The sequence below is a fragment of the Gopherus evgoodei genome, chromosome 18, assembly GCF_007399415.2.
Source record: "Gopherus evgoodei ecotype Sinaloan lineage chromosome 18, rGopEvg1_v1.p, whole genome shotgun sequence".
NCBI classification, from domain to species: Eukaryota; Metazoa; Chordata; order Testudines; family Testudinidae; genus Gopherus; species Gopherus evgoodei.
The window spans coordinates 20,931,882-20,946,745 of NC_044339.1; the positions used below are offsets into that span (position 1 = coordinate 20,931,882).

At 42.5% G+C, this 14,864-nt stretch overlaps 1 protein-coding gene across 1 annotated transcript; it reads right to left on the bottom strand.

Annotated features, from left to right (window-relative positions):
- Positions 1 to 756: 756 nt before the first annotated feature.
- RPL22 (ribosomal protein L22) lies at positions 757 to 13,136 on the bottom strand. The gene is made up of 4 exons (XM_030537560.1): positions 13,030 to 13,136; positions 12,092 to 12,196; positions 7,042 to 7,166; positions 757 to 970 (listed from the first exon to the last, which is right to left on the bottom strand). The coding sequence occupies exons 1-4, from the start codon at positions 13,087 to 13,089 to the stop codon at positions 826 to 828; spliced, it is 435 nt and encodes a 144-aa protein (XP_030393420.1). The 5' UTR covers positions 13,090 to 13,136; the 3' UTR covers positions 757 to 825.
- Positions 13,137 to 14,864: the final 1,728 nt, after the last annotated feature.

Here is a 14,864-nt window from a genome sequence, read left to right on the forward strand (position 1 = left end):
GGAAAGGACTTTACAGCTCCTTTGTCAATAGATATTTAAGGAATTTTAAAGTCATGTATTGCAATATTTAATTTTTATTTTTTTTTTTTTTTTTTTTAAGTCTGACAACATAAAAAGGCAGTTACTGGCTAAGATTTTCAAAGCCACGTAGGGTATTTAGCCACACAACTCCACTCAGATGAAGAGCTGTGGCAAAATCTCATCAGCTTTGAAAATCTCAACCCCTATAACTAAAAAAATTATGCCAAAACTAAGGACTTTATTATAACAAAGCAAGGCCAGGGAGTTAGATGAACACCAGAGATTATTAGGCCTAGGCTTTACTTACCTTAAAAGTATCAGATCCCAGGATAAATCCTAATTCCAGTGATGATATTTTCCAGGCCACTTACCAAATTTCAGCATAGAATATTTTAATAAAGCTATAAAGCCTCTGTAAAGAGACCATTAAGTTTTGCTGTACTTGGAGCGTTACTATAATGAAGAGGAAATCTCTATTCTCCAATTAAAGGAGAAAACTTAATACCCCCTTTATGAGGAACCTCAGATTTTCTGAACAAATTCTCTGAATTAAGAGTAATGAGAATATTTCTCAAAGTTGGGATAGTGGGAGTTGAACATTATCCTTATAATGCAAACTGTAAACCTTATCTATGAAGTAGATAGATATGAAGAAGTAGGCTTTAGAGTGAGCATTATGTAATCTGAACAACTGGAAGAGCTCCCAATGTCTAGAGTTTGGAAAACACAGAAAAGTTAACATTTTTTTCCCCACGTTTATTGAAGGAATTTTAATGTACAAAATATTTCCAGATCCACATGCATTTAATCCTCCTCTTCCTCCTCCTCTTCATCCTGGTTAATCTGGAAGTATCGCAATTCATAGCTTTCCTTGCTATTGGCAACTACACGCAGCCAGTCACGCAAGTTGTTTTTCTTCAGATATTTCTTAGTAAGGTACTTCAGATATCTGTGGAAAGAAGGCAGCCAATAATTGAACTGAAGACTGTATAAAGATTATTCATTCTACATTACATGCTCTTGAAATTTTGTATGCTATTTAATTGAATTTCCCTACCTTGCATTATTTAATAGTGTCTTTCATTTTCACCTCTGATAACAAAAAACAGGAGTTTGTCTTAACATTTTCCTCTCACACTTTATAAGAAAATTATAAGAAGATTGGTTGTAATGATGTAGATTGTAACATGCCATTTTACTTTTTCAGAAACAAAGAAAATGTGTAGGTTGAAAGTGTTTTTGCATTTTCAAGTCTGCAACATTTGCTTAATAGCACATTTAATATGGTCTTTTCTGAAGACACTCCCCTGTGGGACCCTACCACTAACTCACCTTAAAAGACAAATTGTCTCCTCCATTAAAGTTTTGACAAGCAGTTTTAAAAACATTTTTTCTTACAAGAATTGTCACCTTTGTGAGAAATTACATTCCTGCAAGGCAAGCCAAAAGCATGATATTACTGCAGAAGTGACTACAGCTTGTATTACTCACAACAGTGCCTGAGAAAATAAAGCAATTCACTAGGAGAGGATGCCCAAGTTACACCATGTCACAGCCCCAAACACAAAACATCTTTTGGAAGAGGGCACCCACAAGACAAAAAGAATGCTCTCTGAATACAAAAAGAAAGCACATTTAACCATCCTTTCCAGCCAAGCTTAGATACCATGAGACAACTTCTATAGGCCTTACTTACGCAAAACTCCCATTGGAATCACTGAAGTAAAGACAGCAGAATAACATACATTAAAACAAGAGGATTCTGGGAACGAGACACTATGAATGACAGAATAAATCTCGTGTAACAGAGGTATGCCACACAATGCAGAAAGGCTAGCAGTTCTCATCCTCTCACAAAGCCAAAGTGGTTCACACTGACAAGAAACAACAAGAGGGAAAAGGACTACATTTAATTTCTGTGGTATCAAATAAAGTTTAACAAGAGACGGTATAAAACCTCTGAGGGAAATGGACCAACTGATATTTTTCAATTCTTTACTAAGTCATTATTGCAGTAGTGCTCAGAATATGCTAGGTGCTGTGCTGACATGCAGGAGACTCTCCCTGCCTCGAAGACCTTACAATTGTAAAAGGACAGCACAAAAGGGTAGGCAACATACATGCAAAATAATCAGGTGATGTGTGTACACACATTTTATATATAAAAACATGGAACTAAGTCTCAAGCTTCCCTTCAGCCTAGTCCTTGCTAATTTTGGAAGAGTAAAAACATTTATATCTTGTAAGTGGGTCTAGAGAAATGAGTCTTTAGGATCTGATTGAGACAAGGGTGGAGGTTGGGCAAATAGGATGAAAGGGGTTCCAGGCATAACGGGACAGCATGGAAAAAGGCATAAAGATGACAAAAGACAACAGGAGGGTATCAAGGCTAGCTTTGTTGGCAGATGGGGACAAAAGAAACAAGAAAGTAGATGAGGTCAATGGTGTAGGCAGGGACTGCTCAGTGTAAGGCCTCAAAGAGACAACTATTGTATGAAAAATACACGGGACGATGTTTAACTGCTAAAAGTCCATGATTTCAAGTACTTTGCTGACAGACAGATAAGACATGTAAATGTATTTCTGATTTACTGGTAGTTTATGCATTTTTCCCCAAAGATGTTTTATTTCAAAATTTAGATGTCTTTGAATGATGAATAGCGTCATTACTAGACCATCCTTTAAAAGGAGGGAATTAATTTATTTTCCACTTCAATATTCAAAAAAATTATCTCAGCAACCTAATCAGCTATTTAGAAAATTAGCCCCAAACAAATTAGGTGTCAGTTTCTATTTCAGAATGTGCATATGTCTTCATTTAAATATTAGTAACAAATACTAAATTTAATCATGATAAATGCAAATTGGTCATTGTTAATCACTAATTTCTGAAGACTGCATACGAAGTTTAAAATATCAGCACCTACACAAGTAATGAGAATAATAAGAAAACCATATTTAGGAGGGAATTAAAATTTGCACATAGCTGTTACTAAATAAATTCAACTTCAGGCTTTTTTTAAAAACTCTCTTTGCAAACTAATAAATTTCATTTAAAAATTCACAATTACCTGCTGCACCCTGATATGATCTCACTAGTGCCGGGGTCAGCAGCCTTTCAGAAGTGGTGTGCTGAGTCTTCATTTATTCACTTTAATTGAAGGTTTCACGTGCCAATAATACATTTTAACGTTTTAGAAGGTCAAGTCTATAATATATAACTAAACTATTGTATGTAAAGAAAGTAAGAATTTAATTTTAAAAATCTTAAAACAAGATGCTCCCTGGACCGGTGGCCAGGACCTGGGCAGTGAGAGTTCCACTGAAAATCAGCTCGTGTGCCACCTTCGGCACGCATGCCACAGGATGCCTACTCCTGGACTAGTATGTCAACTAGAGAAAATCAAGGACCAAAGCATCAGTAGGATTAAAAAAGGTTAATACACAAACCGTCCACTACAGAAGGTATATAATAACTTAAATAAATGCAGCATAAATCTACTAAATCAAAATTTTCAACAGCTGGTAACAGAAAGACAGATACTATTGATACACAATAAGTGATCAAAGTGCATGTAAAGGTCACTTTTGCAAGGAATTTTATTAAATTGGACCTATGCACCCTTTTTGCTTGTTTTTTCTTCTGCTTTTATTTTAGCCATAGAAATATCAATTATCTGAATTCTAGCCTTGCCGGTTCATTCTGCAGGGCCTATCAGGTAACTCAGTATGTACATAATGTGCATCTACTCAACTAACTGAAAGAGTGAGCAAGGTGAACCTGGAACAAATGCTTCCTTTCACCAAAATGTTATTCACTCATGTTAACCAGGCATTAAAAAGAGACTTAAAATAGTAACTAAAAATCAGTTCCCTTCAATTGTTCAACTTTCACTGTCTGGACTTGTGATATCAACACTTCATTAGTTCTCCAGTTTTCAGAAAGGTTTCTGAGGCAGACAAGACTTGAACCTCTAATGTAAAAGGAAAGCAGAGGAAAAAAAAAAACCTTTCAGACCCTCTCAAGGTATCACTGAAAAGCAGAAAGGGCACAAATGCCTTTCCTCATCTTTTACAGGTCACTCTTAAGGTGTGAAATGGCTGTCAACTAGGCAAAGTATTTGCATTTTATGTTAAATGGAGGATTGCTGAGATTTCCAAAGCCAGCCTATTATGTCAGTAACAGGCATTATCCAGCAATTAAATTATAGCATGTCTACCAAAAGAAATGTATCTACCAAATATTTCTTGTAACTCTTATGTCCTAGCAGTTACCATGTACCAAAGGATTTTACTTCGAACACTTGCAAATTGTTTTAAATGTGAAGAACTTAAATTGGCCATTAACAACCTCTTTTAAAAATAGTTTACTTATCAAAATGAAGAGGTAGCCGACTAGCCTTGACATGGCAATGGGCCACCTAATCAAGAGAATTCATAGGGACAGAGTGAACTAAATACTCTAAACAATAAAGCAGTAACTTATACATATTTCTACCTACTGGCACTTAAGAAATTTATATTAAGTGAAATCTTAGCTCCGCTGATGATAATGGTAAAATTCCTATTGACTTCAATAGAACAAAGATGTTACTCATTGTATTAAAGTGCTTGCTGCTCTGGCATGCAGTGTGCTGTGCTCCACCTAGTTACCACATCCCACTCCAAATGTGGCTGTATTTCAGTTCATCTGTATGGACAATTAAGCACTTTCTGCTCCACTGGGTTGAAAGGCCCTGTAGAAATGTAAATACTACTGCTCCGACATACTGGTTATGAGCATTTCTGAAAGCTACCATGTCTGTTTTTGCATAATCCATCAGAAATTTAACACTGTCAAAATACTCACATGCTTAATCTAGATGTGACGATTAAAGCAGTTCAGAGATTCAAGCTGTTTGTGAATTTCTACTGTATCCTTTTCAAACCTGATTATGGCCAAACAAGTCATTTGAAAGATATGTCCTACTTTTAATCTCACTTATTTTATACAATTTATAAGTCAAAATAAGATTGTACAACCAAGCAACTAAATGGAACCAAGTTCAGCTGGGTCCTGACATTAGTCCCTTGCTTCCAGGAATGCTGCTGTTACATTCTAGAAGGATAATAACTGATGCAGGATTTGAGGAGACAGAAGAGGAGCATATTAGATTATTAGAAATGGTTCCAGTAAGAGTATTTTTAGACATGCCTGATGTGTTATATATGCAATCAGAGATTTCAATCAATTTAATAAAATTACCAAAACCATGTTGTGGGTAGGGTAACAATGCTCACCTTACAAAATGGTAACACCATGTTAAATAGAGAGAACTGGTGACTGCATTGCTGTATAATATAATTATTGTTTTGTTTGGTATTACATGGCAAAGATTTGTAAACCTGTTAAAACTTCCTAAATAAAAAAGAAATCGTTCCACTGAACAATTAAAATATATGTCTCCCAGTAATTAGTTTTGACCTTTATCTGCTTTTATTTAAAAACAATTTTTAGGGGACGCCATAAAGGTGAGGTGGGAAGTTGAAGTCCGGTAGGATGACCAGGAAATGGAAGATTATATAGTAGTGGGAATCATCTGGATTGTTTTCATTTCTAGCCTTATTTTGACATATTTTAGGAAGCTGCAGAACTGTTGTATAAAAATTTTTAAAAAATTATTGGGCATTAGCTGGACTCCACTGAAACATCTTCCACCCTAAAACTCTAATGAAGCTTTTTGTTTAGGAACAGAAATACAGTCACTATGCATAACCACATGTGCAGTTCACCAGTAGAGCTGAAAGCCATTTCTCAAATCATCTCCAAGACAGACCTGCCTTGACTTGTTTTCATCTTGCAGCAATGAGATGTAAGATCTTCTAATGCATTGGTATTTAATGGCAGAGATTCTGAGGACCCAAGGGGTTGGAGGTAGGCATAAAAAAGAAAGCATTAGCAGAGAACAAAACTGTTATGAATGTGATGCTTGTCAATTAGGAAAGTGACCTGCCTCTTGGTGACACACTCAAGAGTTCTAAACAAAGTGAGAGAGAATTCTCCTAATGGCATAACTGTTCAAATTGTCATCATTGGTGTTTTTTACACCATCACTCTAAAAGACCAAATAATGGTCTTCCTACAGTAAATTTAGCAAAAGATACAGAATGACAATCGTGAACTATGAAGTCCTCAGAGGCGTCAGAAGGGACAATCATGATCATCTCTCATCTGACCTCCTCCACACTGCAGGCCACAGAACATCACCCATCCACTCCTGTAATAGACCCCTAAACTCTGGCTGAGTTACTGATGTCCTCAAATCATAATTTAAAGATTTCAAGTTACAGAGAATCCACCAATTACACTGCAAATTTAAAGCTGCAAGTGATCTGTGCCCCATGCTGCAGAGAAAGGCGAAAAACCACCAGAGTCTCTGCCAATCTGACCTGAGGGAAAATTCCTTCCCGACCCCATATATGGTAGTTAGAACCTGAGCATATGGGCAAGACCCAGCAGTCAGACACCTGGGAAAGAATTTTCTGTAGTAAGTCAGAGCCTTCTCCATCTAGTATCCATTGGAGATATTTGCTGGAGCCCTCTCCATCCAGTCACTGGAGATATTTGCTGCTTGTAGTAGATCCTCTAATTTACTGAAGCATATTTACTTATGCACAGAATAGGTACAGCTTAGACAGTAGCCACAAACACCTTCTCACTATCCTCTTTGCTAACACAACTCCAGGCTGACCTAGAGGGCACGAAGTTCAAACTCCACAGATCCTTAGCTGAGACTGCCAAAAGGGGGCCAAACAACATCAATGGTGACTGATGTTTGTTGTATCAATATCAGTACATTAAAATCTGGACTGTGAACACCATTGAAATTTACCATCTGATGGCTGTTGTCATTACCAATCTGACACTGATTGGAATAGCCTTCCAGAGAGAAAAGGCTTTGTATCCCACTCCTTAGCCCCTTTAGCTAGACATTACCTTTACGTTATTCCAGTAAATGTACAATGGCTCCTTTCCCTTACCTCTTGGAAAATGGCACCTCTGAAGTTACGGTGATTTTGCTCTTGCTTCTCTCAATGGTCACCACACCTCCACCCAGATTACCAGCTTTTCCATTCACTTTGATTCGTTCCTGCAAGAACTGTTCCTACAAAATAAGGGTAAGATTTGTTAGTCAGAGTTATAGTCATAAAGTCTCTCTGCCTTGAAGAGCAAAATGCCTCCATTAACTTCCTAGCATCCAAAAAGAAAGATTGAAGAGCATTTTCCCCCAATTTACTTTAACCAAAAGCCAGACAAGTTTTAAAGTGTCTTCCTCACACATCAAACATTGAAAGGAAATGATTACTATATTCCTCCCAAAGACTTAGGCCCTGACCCTACAAAGATTATTATTATAAATCCTACTGCCTTAAATGGGACTACTCGGGTACCTAAAATTAAGCACATGCACAAATCTTTGCAGAATCACAGTTACAGTGAGCAACATCCATCAGGCCTTTGATGCCTGGATGTGTTCACCAGTCTTAGGCATTCATCTCTCTGGATATCTGACAAAAATAAGGTTATAAGGATTCAAGTTCCTACAAAGGTTTAAACCACAATAAAGAGGAGACTTAATGACCACCTTTATAAAACTTACTTTCCTAACTTCACTTCTCACATTTAGTGATAAAGAGCACACAAAAAGGCTTCTAAGAGATTGTAATTATATAAGAATCCTACTGAAGTGTCCCATACACATTTCAGCTAGTCCATTTCCTTTTGCCTTTGAAATCCCATATGCCACTATGCAGGCATCAAAGAAAATACAGCAGTGGCCATCCTCTATGCAAAGGGTATCCAGTTGGAGGCTCCACAACCAATAGCAAAATAGTGATCAGGAAGAAAACAGAAGGTGTCTACATTATAAATTTGAAACTCTAGCATTTTACCAGAATGTCAAAGTTATTAAAAAAATCTGAAGTCTGATTACCTTCAGTATTCAATTATAATCCTAATGTGAATCAACAGTCGCCTACATTTCTGATAAGAACTTAAATTAAATTAAATAGGCACTGTATTGCAATCAAAATGCATTGTTCCATCCAATCACCTCCACCACCTCATATCATTTTATTTTTGATCTATAAAATGGGTATAGTATAAAAAAGTGTTTAAATTTGAAGTCTTAAATAAAGTTTCAGAGAAATTATTGGAAGATATGCCATGAATAAGAAGTATCTACACATTAAGAACTACATTTAAAAAAAAAATGCAGGGCCATTGAAAAGGTCCTCAGTATTTCCAAGAAATTTCAGGATTACAAACAATTCTGTTATTTTTTCACAATGATCCCGATCAGCAGGCATTAATTTAGCAAACCAACAGAAAATATAGTTCATCAAAGCCAGAACTATATGGCCTAATTTCTAAAGCCACTTGTTGGTTTAGGATTAATGACTGCACTTGTAGCAAGCCCACAGAATACAGGACATTTCACAATTATTTAGATGAAGGTAATTCAAAGGAAGCAGACCATTCAGTTCAAGAATATTTCAGCACAACACTACAAACTGCCCTGAAAAGCCACAATGTAATTCAGTAGCCAGAAACTTCTGCAGTAAAGAGTTGAGCCTGGTCTACAATACAGAGTTAGGTCAACGTAACGCAGTTTACATCGACCTAACTCTGTAAGCCAGTGATTCTCAACTTTTGTACTGGTGACCCCTTTCACATAGCAACCCTCTGAGTGCAACCCCCCCCCCCTTATAAATTAAAAACACTGTGTATTTAACACCATTATAACTGCTGGAGGCTAAGCGGAGTTTGGGGTGGAGGTTGACAGCTCATGACCCCCCACGTAATAACCCCGTGACCCACTGAGGAGTCCCGACCCCCCAGTGTGAGAACCCCTGCTATAAGCACATACATTAAAACGTAGCTCCCAGAAAAGTAACATGCCCACAACACCAACTTAATAACTCCACTTCCGCAAGAAGTATAGCACTTAAGTCAATGTACACCGGACCCTCACTAGAACGTGCGTCTATATAGCACAAATTCGCATATAATGCGGTTGCGTACATGGATCCCAAATTTAATTACTTTAATTGCAATTCATTTTAACGCAGTCCCCACATTAACGCAGTACCACGCATGGATCCCAAATCCCGCATTCTAGCGAGGGTCTGATGTAGTTAGGTCAACACACTGTCGGTTCTCAACCTATTTACCATTGTGGGTTGCATCCAATACTACCTGTATAGCCCTGAGGATATCACATGGGCCGCAACTGTGTGCTGGCTGGGCCGCTGGTTGCGAACCACTGGTGTAGACACTGCGCTGCATACATCAACTGTTGCTGCCTTTCAGAAATTGTCCCACAATGCTCCAGGCTGGCAGTTAAATTGATACAAGTGCTCTTAGTGAGGATGTGCACCGCTGACAAAAGGAGCATAGTGTGAACATGTAAAACCAATGCAATTATTGCAGTGGCTGTACGTCAGCATAACATAGGACATGTCTACACATACAGCACTGCAACATCCCTGGTGAAGACACTATGCTGACAGGAAAGCTCTCCTGTCTGCAAAATAAAACCACCTCAACATGTGGCAGAAGCTATGTCAATGGGAGGAGCTCTCCCAACGATGTAAGCGCAGTGTGGACAGCGCTATGTCAGTGTAATTTATGTCATAGGCGGGGGAGGTTTTTACACCCCTGGGCAATACAAGTTCTGCCAACATAAGCTTTTATTTAGACACACAGTCTTACGTTGACTTAAATTTGCAGTCCAGAACATCTGTCCAAGAGAGATCCCGATCAACATTACAAAGAATTTATGTTAAATAAATCTACTTTAAAACTTGGGGTTTTTTTTAATCTCAGAAGGATGCTAGCACTGTTTGAATATGCTTTCCCTGGCTAAGTATAGCAACTCAACAGTGCTAAAACTATTCTACAAATTTACAGCAGGCAAAACCATTGCAACGAACAGCCCAAACTTGCAACTTCTGCATAGTCTATGCTTTTTACAGAAGGCTGCAATCGTTGGTTGTAGTATCTGGGAGAAAGTCTTTAGTCCTGACCAGGTGAAGCCTCCAAAGTACTGTCCTCCCAGCTGCACAAAGATTCAGTTGTCCTAATTTCATTACACAATATTTGCCTCACATCTGGAAGCAAGCCTAAAGCCCTTGTTCCCAGCATTATGGGATAAGTGAGTCACATGCCCCAGAAAACACTGGTACCTTGCCTGTTGTGTGGACACAGTAAATCACTTCAAAAGAACTGGACAACTTATGCAATTAATGTCATATAGTCACAGAATATCAGGGATGGAAGGGACCTCACAAAGTCATCTAGTCCAACTCCTTGCTCAAAGGAGGACCAATCCCCAGGTGTTTTTGTTTTTTTTAACCCCAGTTCCCTAAATGGCCCCCCTCAGGATTGGGTTTAGCAGGTCAATGCTCAAACCACTGAGCTATCCTTCCCTCCCTGCTAAACCCAGGGTTGTGAGTTCAATCCTTGAGGGGGCCACTTAGGGATCTGAGGCAAAAATCAGTACTTGGACCTGCTAGTGAAGGCAGGGGGCTGGACTCTATGTCTCCACAATGGTCCTCTCACTTCGGGTCAAACCTCGCATCATTCATGTCCTCATTTATTGTTACTGACTTAAGTTATTACAGCGGGTGCAAACTGGAACAAATATGGACACTGCATGTAGAATCACAAGAAATCCTGCCATATTTAACTGGAGTCTCACACTTCACACATCAGTTATTGTTTGGCCATGACCACATCAGCAAAATACTAACAGCTTCCCTTCAGTCAAGTTGAAGGGAACGTGTGTATATGGCTTCCAATGTCAAATGTGACAGGACTGCTAATATAGACACTATTAGACTACATCCTGACTAGATAAAATGGTAAAATGTAGGTCAATCTAGGTCATAAATGAAGCTCAACCTTTTCCGCCCTAGTGTACAACATGTAGGGCAACACCTTGTAGCTCGATTTAGCTGGCCCTGTTCTACCCTAGGCAAAAACGTGACAATTTTTCAGTAAAGATAAAGCATAAGAGACTGTCTAAAATTTTCAGAAGCATTTAAATGACTTATATGCTTGGGAGCCTAAACACCACTGCAAGTCAATGCAATATGGGAATCTAAGTGCCTATGGAACTTCTGAAAGTTTTGCCATAAAATACTAGTCTAACAAAAGGTTCTGTCATACAATGAGGCTTGGACTATGCTACCCAGGGAAAACAGAGTTAGTGTGATTTAGATCCAGCACTGAAAGGGTTCACTTCACTATGCCAGAAGAGCAGCCAGGATCTGAAAGGCACCAGAAGCAAATATCGTTCCTTTCATAAGAATCGTGCATTAACTTGGCAAAGTTCCACTTAGCTGCCAGCCCGAGGTGAGTGAATTCAAATTTACCAATTCTCAATGACAAGCGCTAACCAGAGCCCACCCTTTTATTAACATCTCATCTACAGTAAGATTTTTAGATAAGCCCCAACATTGCTTCTCTACTGGTAATAGTCACAGTAGGAACCCTACTGTAGATAAGCTTCTGTAGCCAGCTGCTTTTGAACACCATACAATGCAACCCTGCTCAAGGCAGATCTGTAGAACATAATGACAAAATCACTAGTTGCTATAAGAGCCTTCACCACACAAGGTTTCCCACCACTGCATTGCAAGAAACTTTTTGCCAAATCTAGCATAAGTAAGGCTTTAAAAGTGATGACACCGTTGCCACTAACTGCAGCTTAATGGGGAGAAGATAACTTGAAACAGAAAAGGAAAGTTCCCAGCAGGATGGAACACAGGCTTGGGAAATAGAAGTTCGTAGTTAGCAGTGGCTAAGACCAAGCAGGCCAGCAACACTAATATACACCTTTGGGGACATGACAGGATCCTAGAGAGTAATGCATGGGAGAGAACAAGTCAGTGGATTTTTGCTATAGTAAACATATTTTCATAATCATTTCGTATACCTGCCAAATGATTCCTTTGCTGGACTTCCTAGTGGCACACTCCATTATAGTTAAAGAAACACCGATGGTCTAGATCATTTAAAACTTACGAAGTTGGCTGCATCCATGATTCCATCTTCAACAGGATGGGTGCAGTCCAAAGTAAACTTTAGGACCTGCTTCTTTTTTTTGCCACCTTTCGTTGCAGGCTTCTTCTGTAAAGTTAAAAAGAAACAAAATTACACAGGTTACATATTCGAAACTTAACCTTAAGCCTTGGCATTAGGTTTAAGTGTATGTCTAAAATATCAGTAAGAAAAAAAAAAAGAGCAGAGCTCGTTCACAACAGTGCCAAGTGCTAGCTACAACACGGATGACACCCCTAGACAGGACTGCACTGTGTCCCTAATCAAATTTCTCAGGGCCCCTGAGCCAGGTTATGACAGGACCACGCAGCACCTAGCCAGGGTGACCAGATGTCCCGATTTTATAGGGACAGTCCTGATTTTTGGGTCCCTCTCTTATACAGGCTCCTATTACCGCCCACCCCCACCCCGATTTTTCACTTTGTTGTCTGGTCACCCTACACCCGCCTCTTCCAGGCACTCAACCCACCCCAGCCTCTGGAGCCCGACCGGCGCCTCCATGAGGCCGTGAATCGGGGGACGAGGAAAAGTCCCAGAAGAACCGAGGCGCGGGGTGGGGGCCGCCAAGGAGCTGCTGGGCCGCAGGCACCAGACCCCAGGGGCCGGGCTGGCGCCACAGGAGGCTCCAGGAAACGGGGGGGCAGCAGGGCCGGCCAGGCCGCAGCAGGAAACAGGCCCCCGGCGCGGCGGGTGAAAGCCCCGCGGTCGGGGCGCCCGGGCCCTGAGGAAGCGATGCAGGGAGCCGGGTTGGCGGCCTCCCCCGGCACCCGCCCCGCAGAGCGCGCCCGGCCGCCCCCGAGCCAGGGGAGCAGAGCGGCCAGGGGCCGGAGCCCGAGCGGGTCGGGCCGGGGCTTGGGGCCCGCGGGGAGGCCGGGCCGGGCCCGGCGTGGTTGGACACTCACCACAGGCGCCATGGCGGCTGCAACGAGAGAAGCAGAAAGGGAGGGCGGCGCTACGCGCATGCGCCAAATCCCCCGTGTGCATCACGCGCATGTGCCGACGACACCCGTGCGTGCATCTCGCGCAAACACGCACGTGACAACCACCCACCCCGCCAGAAGCACGCAGAGCGCAGGTCACGCTAGCCAAGTACTGAGCGAATAGATTTCCTTCATAATACACCCCTGAGCCATCTGCATCTCTGCGATCGATTAGCGCTACCTGTGCAGGGACCCGGATCTGTCCACTACCTCTCAGGAGGCGGGTCTGGGCAGGGAGCCGGGGCCTGGCTGGTGGGGGGAGGGGTGTGGGCAGGGAGCCGGGGCCTGGGGGGGGTCCTGGGCAGGGAGCAGAGGCCTGGCTGGTTGGGGGAGGGGGTGTGGGCAGGGAGCCGGGGCCTGGCTGGCTGGGGGGGGGGGGGGGGTCCTGGGCAGGGAGCAGAGGCCTGGCTGGTTGGGGGAGGGGGTGTGGGCAGGGAGCCGGGGCCTGGCTGGCTGGGGGGGGGGGGTCCTGGGCAGGGAGCAGAGGCCTGGCTGGTTGGGGGAGGGGGTGTGGGCAGGGAGCCGGGGCCTGGCTGGCTGGGGGGGGGGTCCTGGGCAGGGAGCCGGGGCCTGGCTGGTGGGGGGGAGGGGTCTGGGCAGGGAGCACAGGCCTGCTTGGGGGGGCATCCTGGGCAGGGAGCCGGGGCCTGGCTGGTGGGGGGGAGGGGTCTGGGCAGGGAGCAGGGGCCTGGCTGGTGGGGGGAGGGGTCTGGGCAGGGAGCAGGGGCCTGGTTGGGGGGGCATCCTGGGCAGGGAGCAGAGGCCTGGCTGGGTGGGCGGGGGTCTGAGTAGGGGCCTGGCTGGGCAGAAGGGATGGGGGGGTCTGTGCTATGGGGAAGGAGCAGGAGTGAGGGAGAGAGTAGGCTTTGATCCTGGGAGCACTGAGGTCTGTGTCACTGGTGAGGTTTCCCTTGGTGGGAAGCGAAGGTGCTGGCACCATTCCCAGGGAGCAGGCTGTAGAGAGGGGAATCAAACAAGAGAAGCAGCAGTGCTTCTGTCCCCTCAGCACCATAGCCTCAAGGCAGACCCTCATGTAGGACTCACTTGACAGCAGCTTTTGTTAATAATTAATAAAAGCCATCTTTCTTCCCAGTGATTTCAAATCTCATCCTAGCATACACATACAAATCACTTCTTCCTGTGCTGAAATGCAGCCTGCTCTGGGATGGAACGTGGCAACTGTTTAACAGTTCAGAGTGACACCACACAGTGGTCTAGGCCAGGAATTTAGCCTGGGCACTGTAGCCAAAACCTCTACCTGCAATTCATATGTGTATGGAATGCATAGCTCAACAAGGCCCTGATCCTGGAGAAAGTAAATAAGGAATTGTTATTTTCTCCTCACAACACAAGAAACTAGGGTCATCAAATGAAATTAATAGACAGCAGGTTTAAAACAAAAGGAAGTATTTTTTCACACAACACACAGTCAACATGTGGAACTCCTTGCCAGAGGATGTTGTGAAGGCCAAGACTATAACAGGGCTCAAAAAAGAACTAAATTAAGCTCATGGCTATTAGCCAGCGTGGGGAGCGATGGTATCCCTACCCTCTGTTTGCCAGAGTCTGGGAATGGGTGATGGGATAGATCACTTGATGATTCCCTGTTCTATTCATTTCCTCTGAAGCACCTGGCATTGGCCATTATCGGAAGACAGGACACTGGGCTAGATAGACCTTGGGTCTGACCCAGTATGGCTGTTACATTCTTATGGATCTTTCACTGGGGCCTCTCAGCACTACCACGCTATAAAATG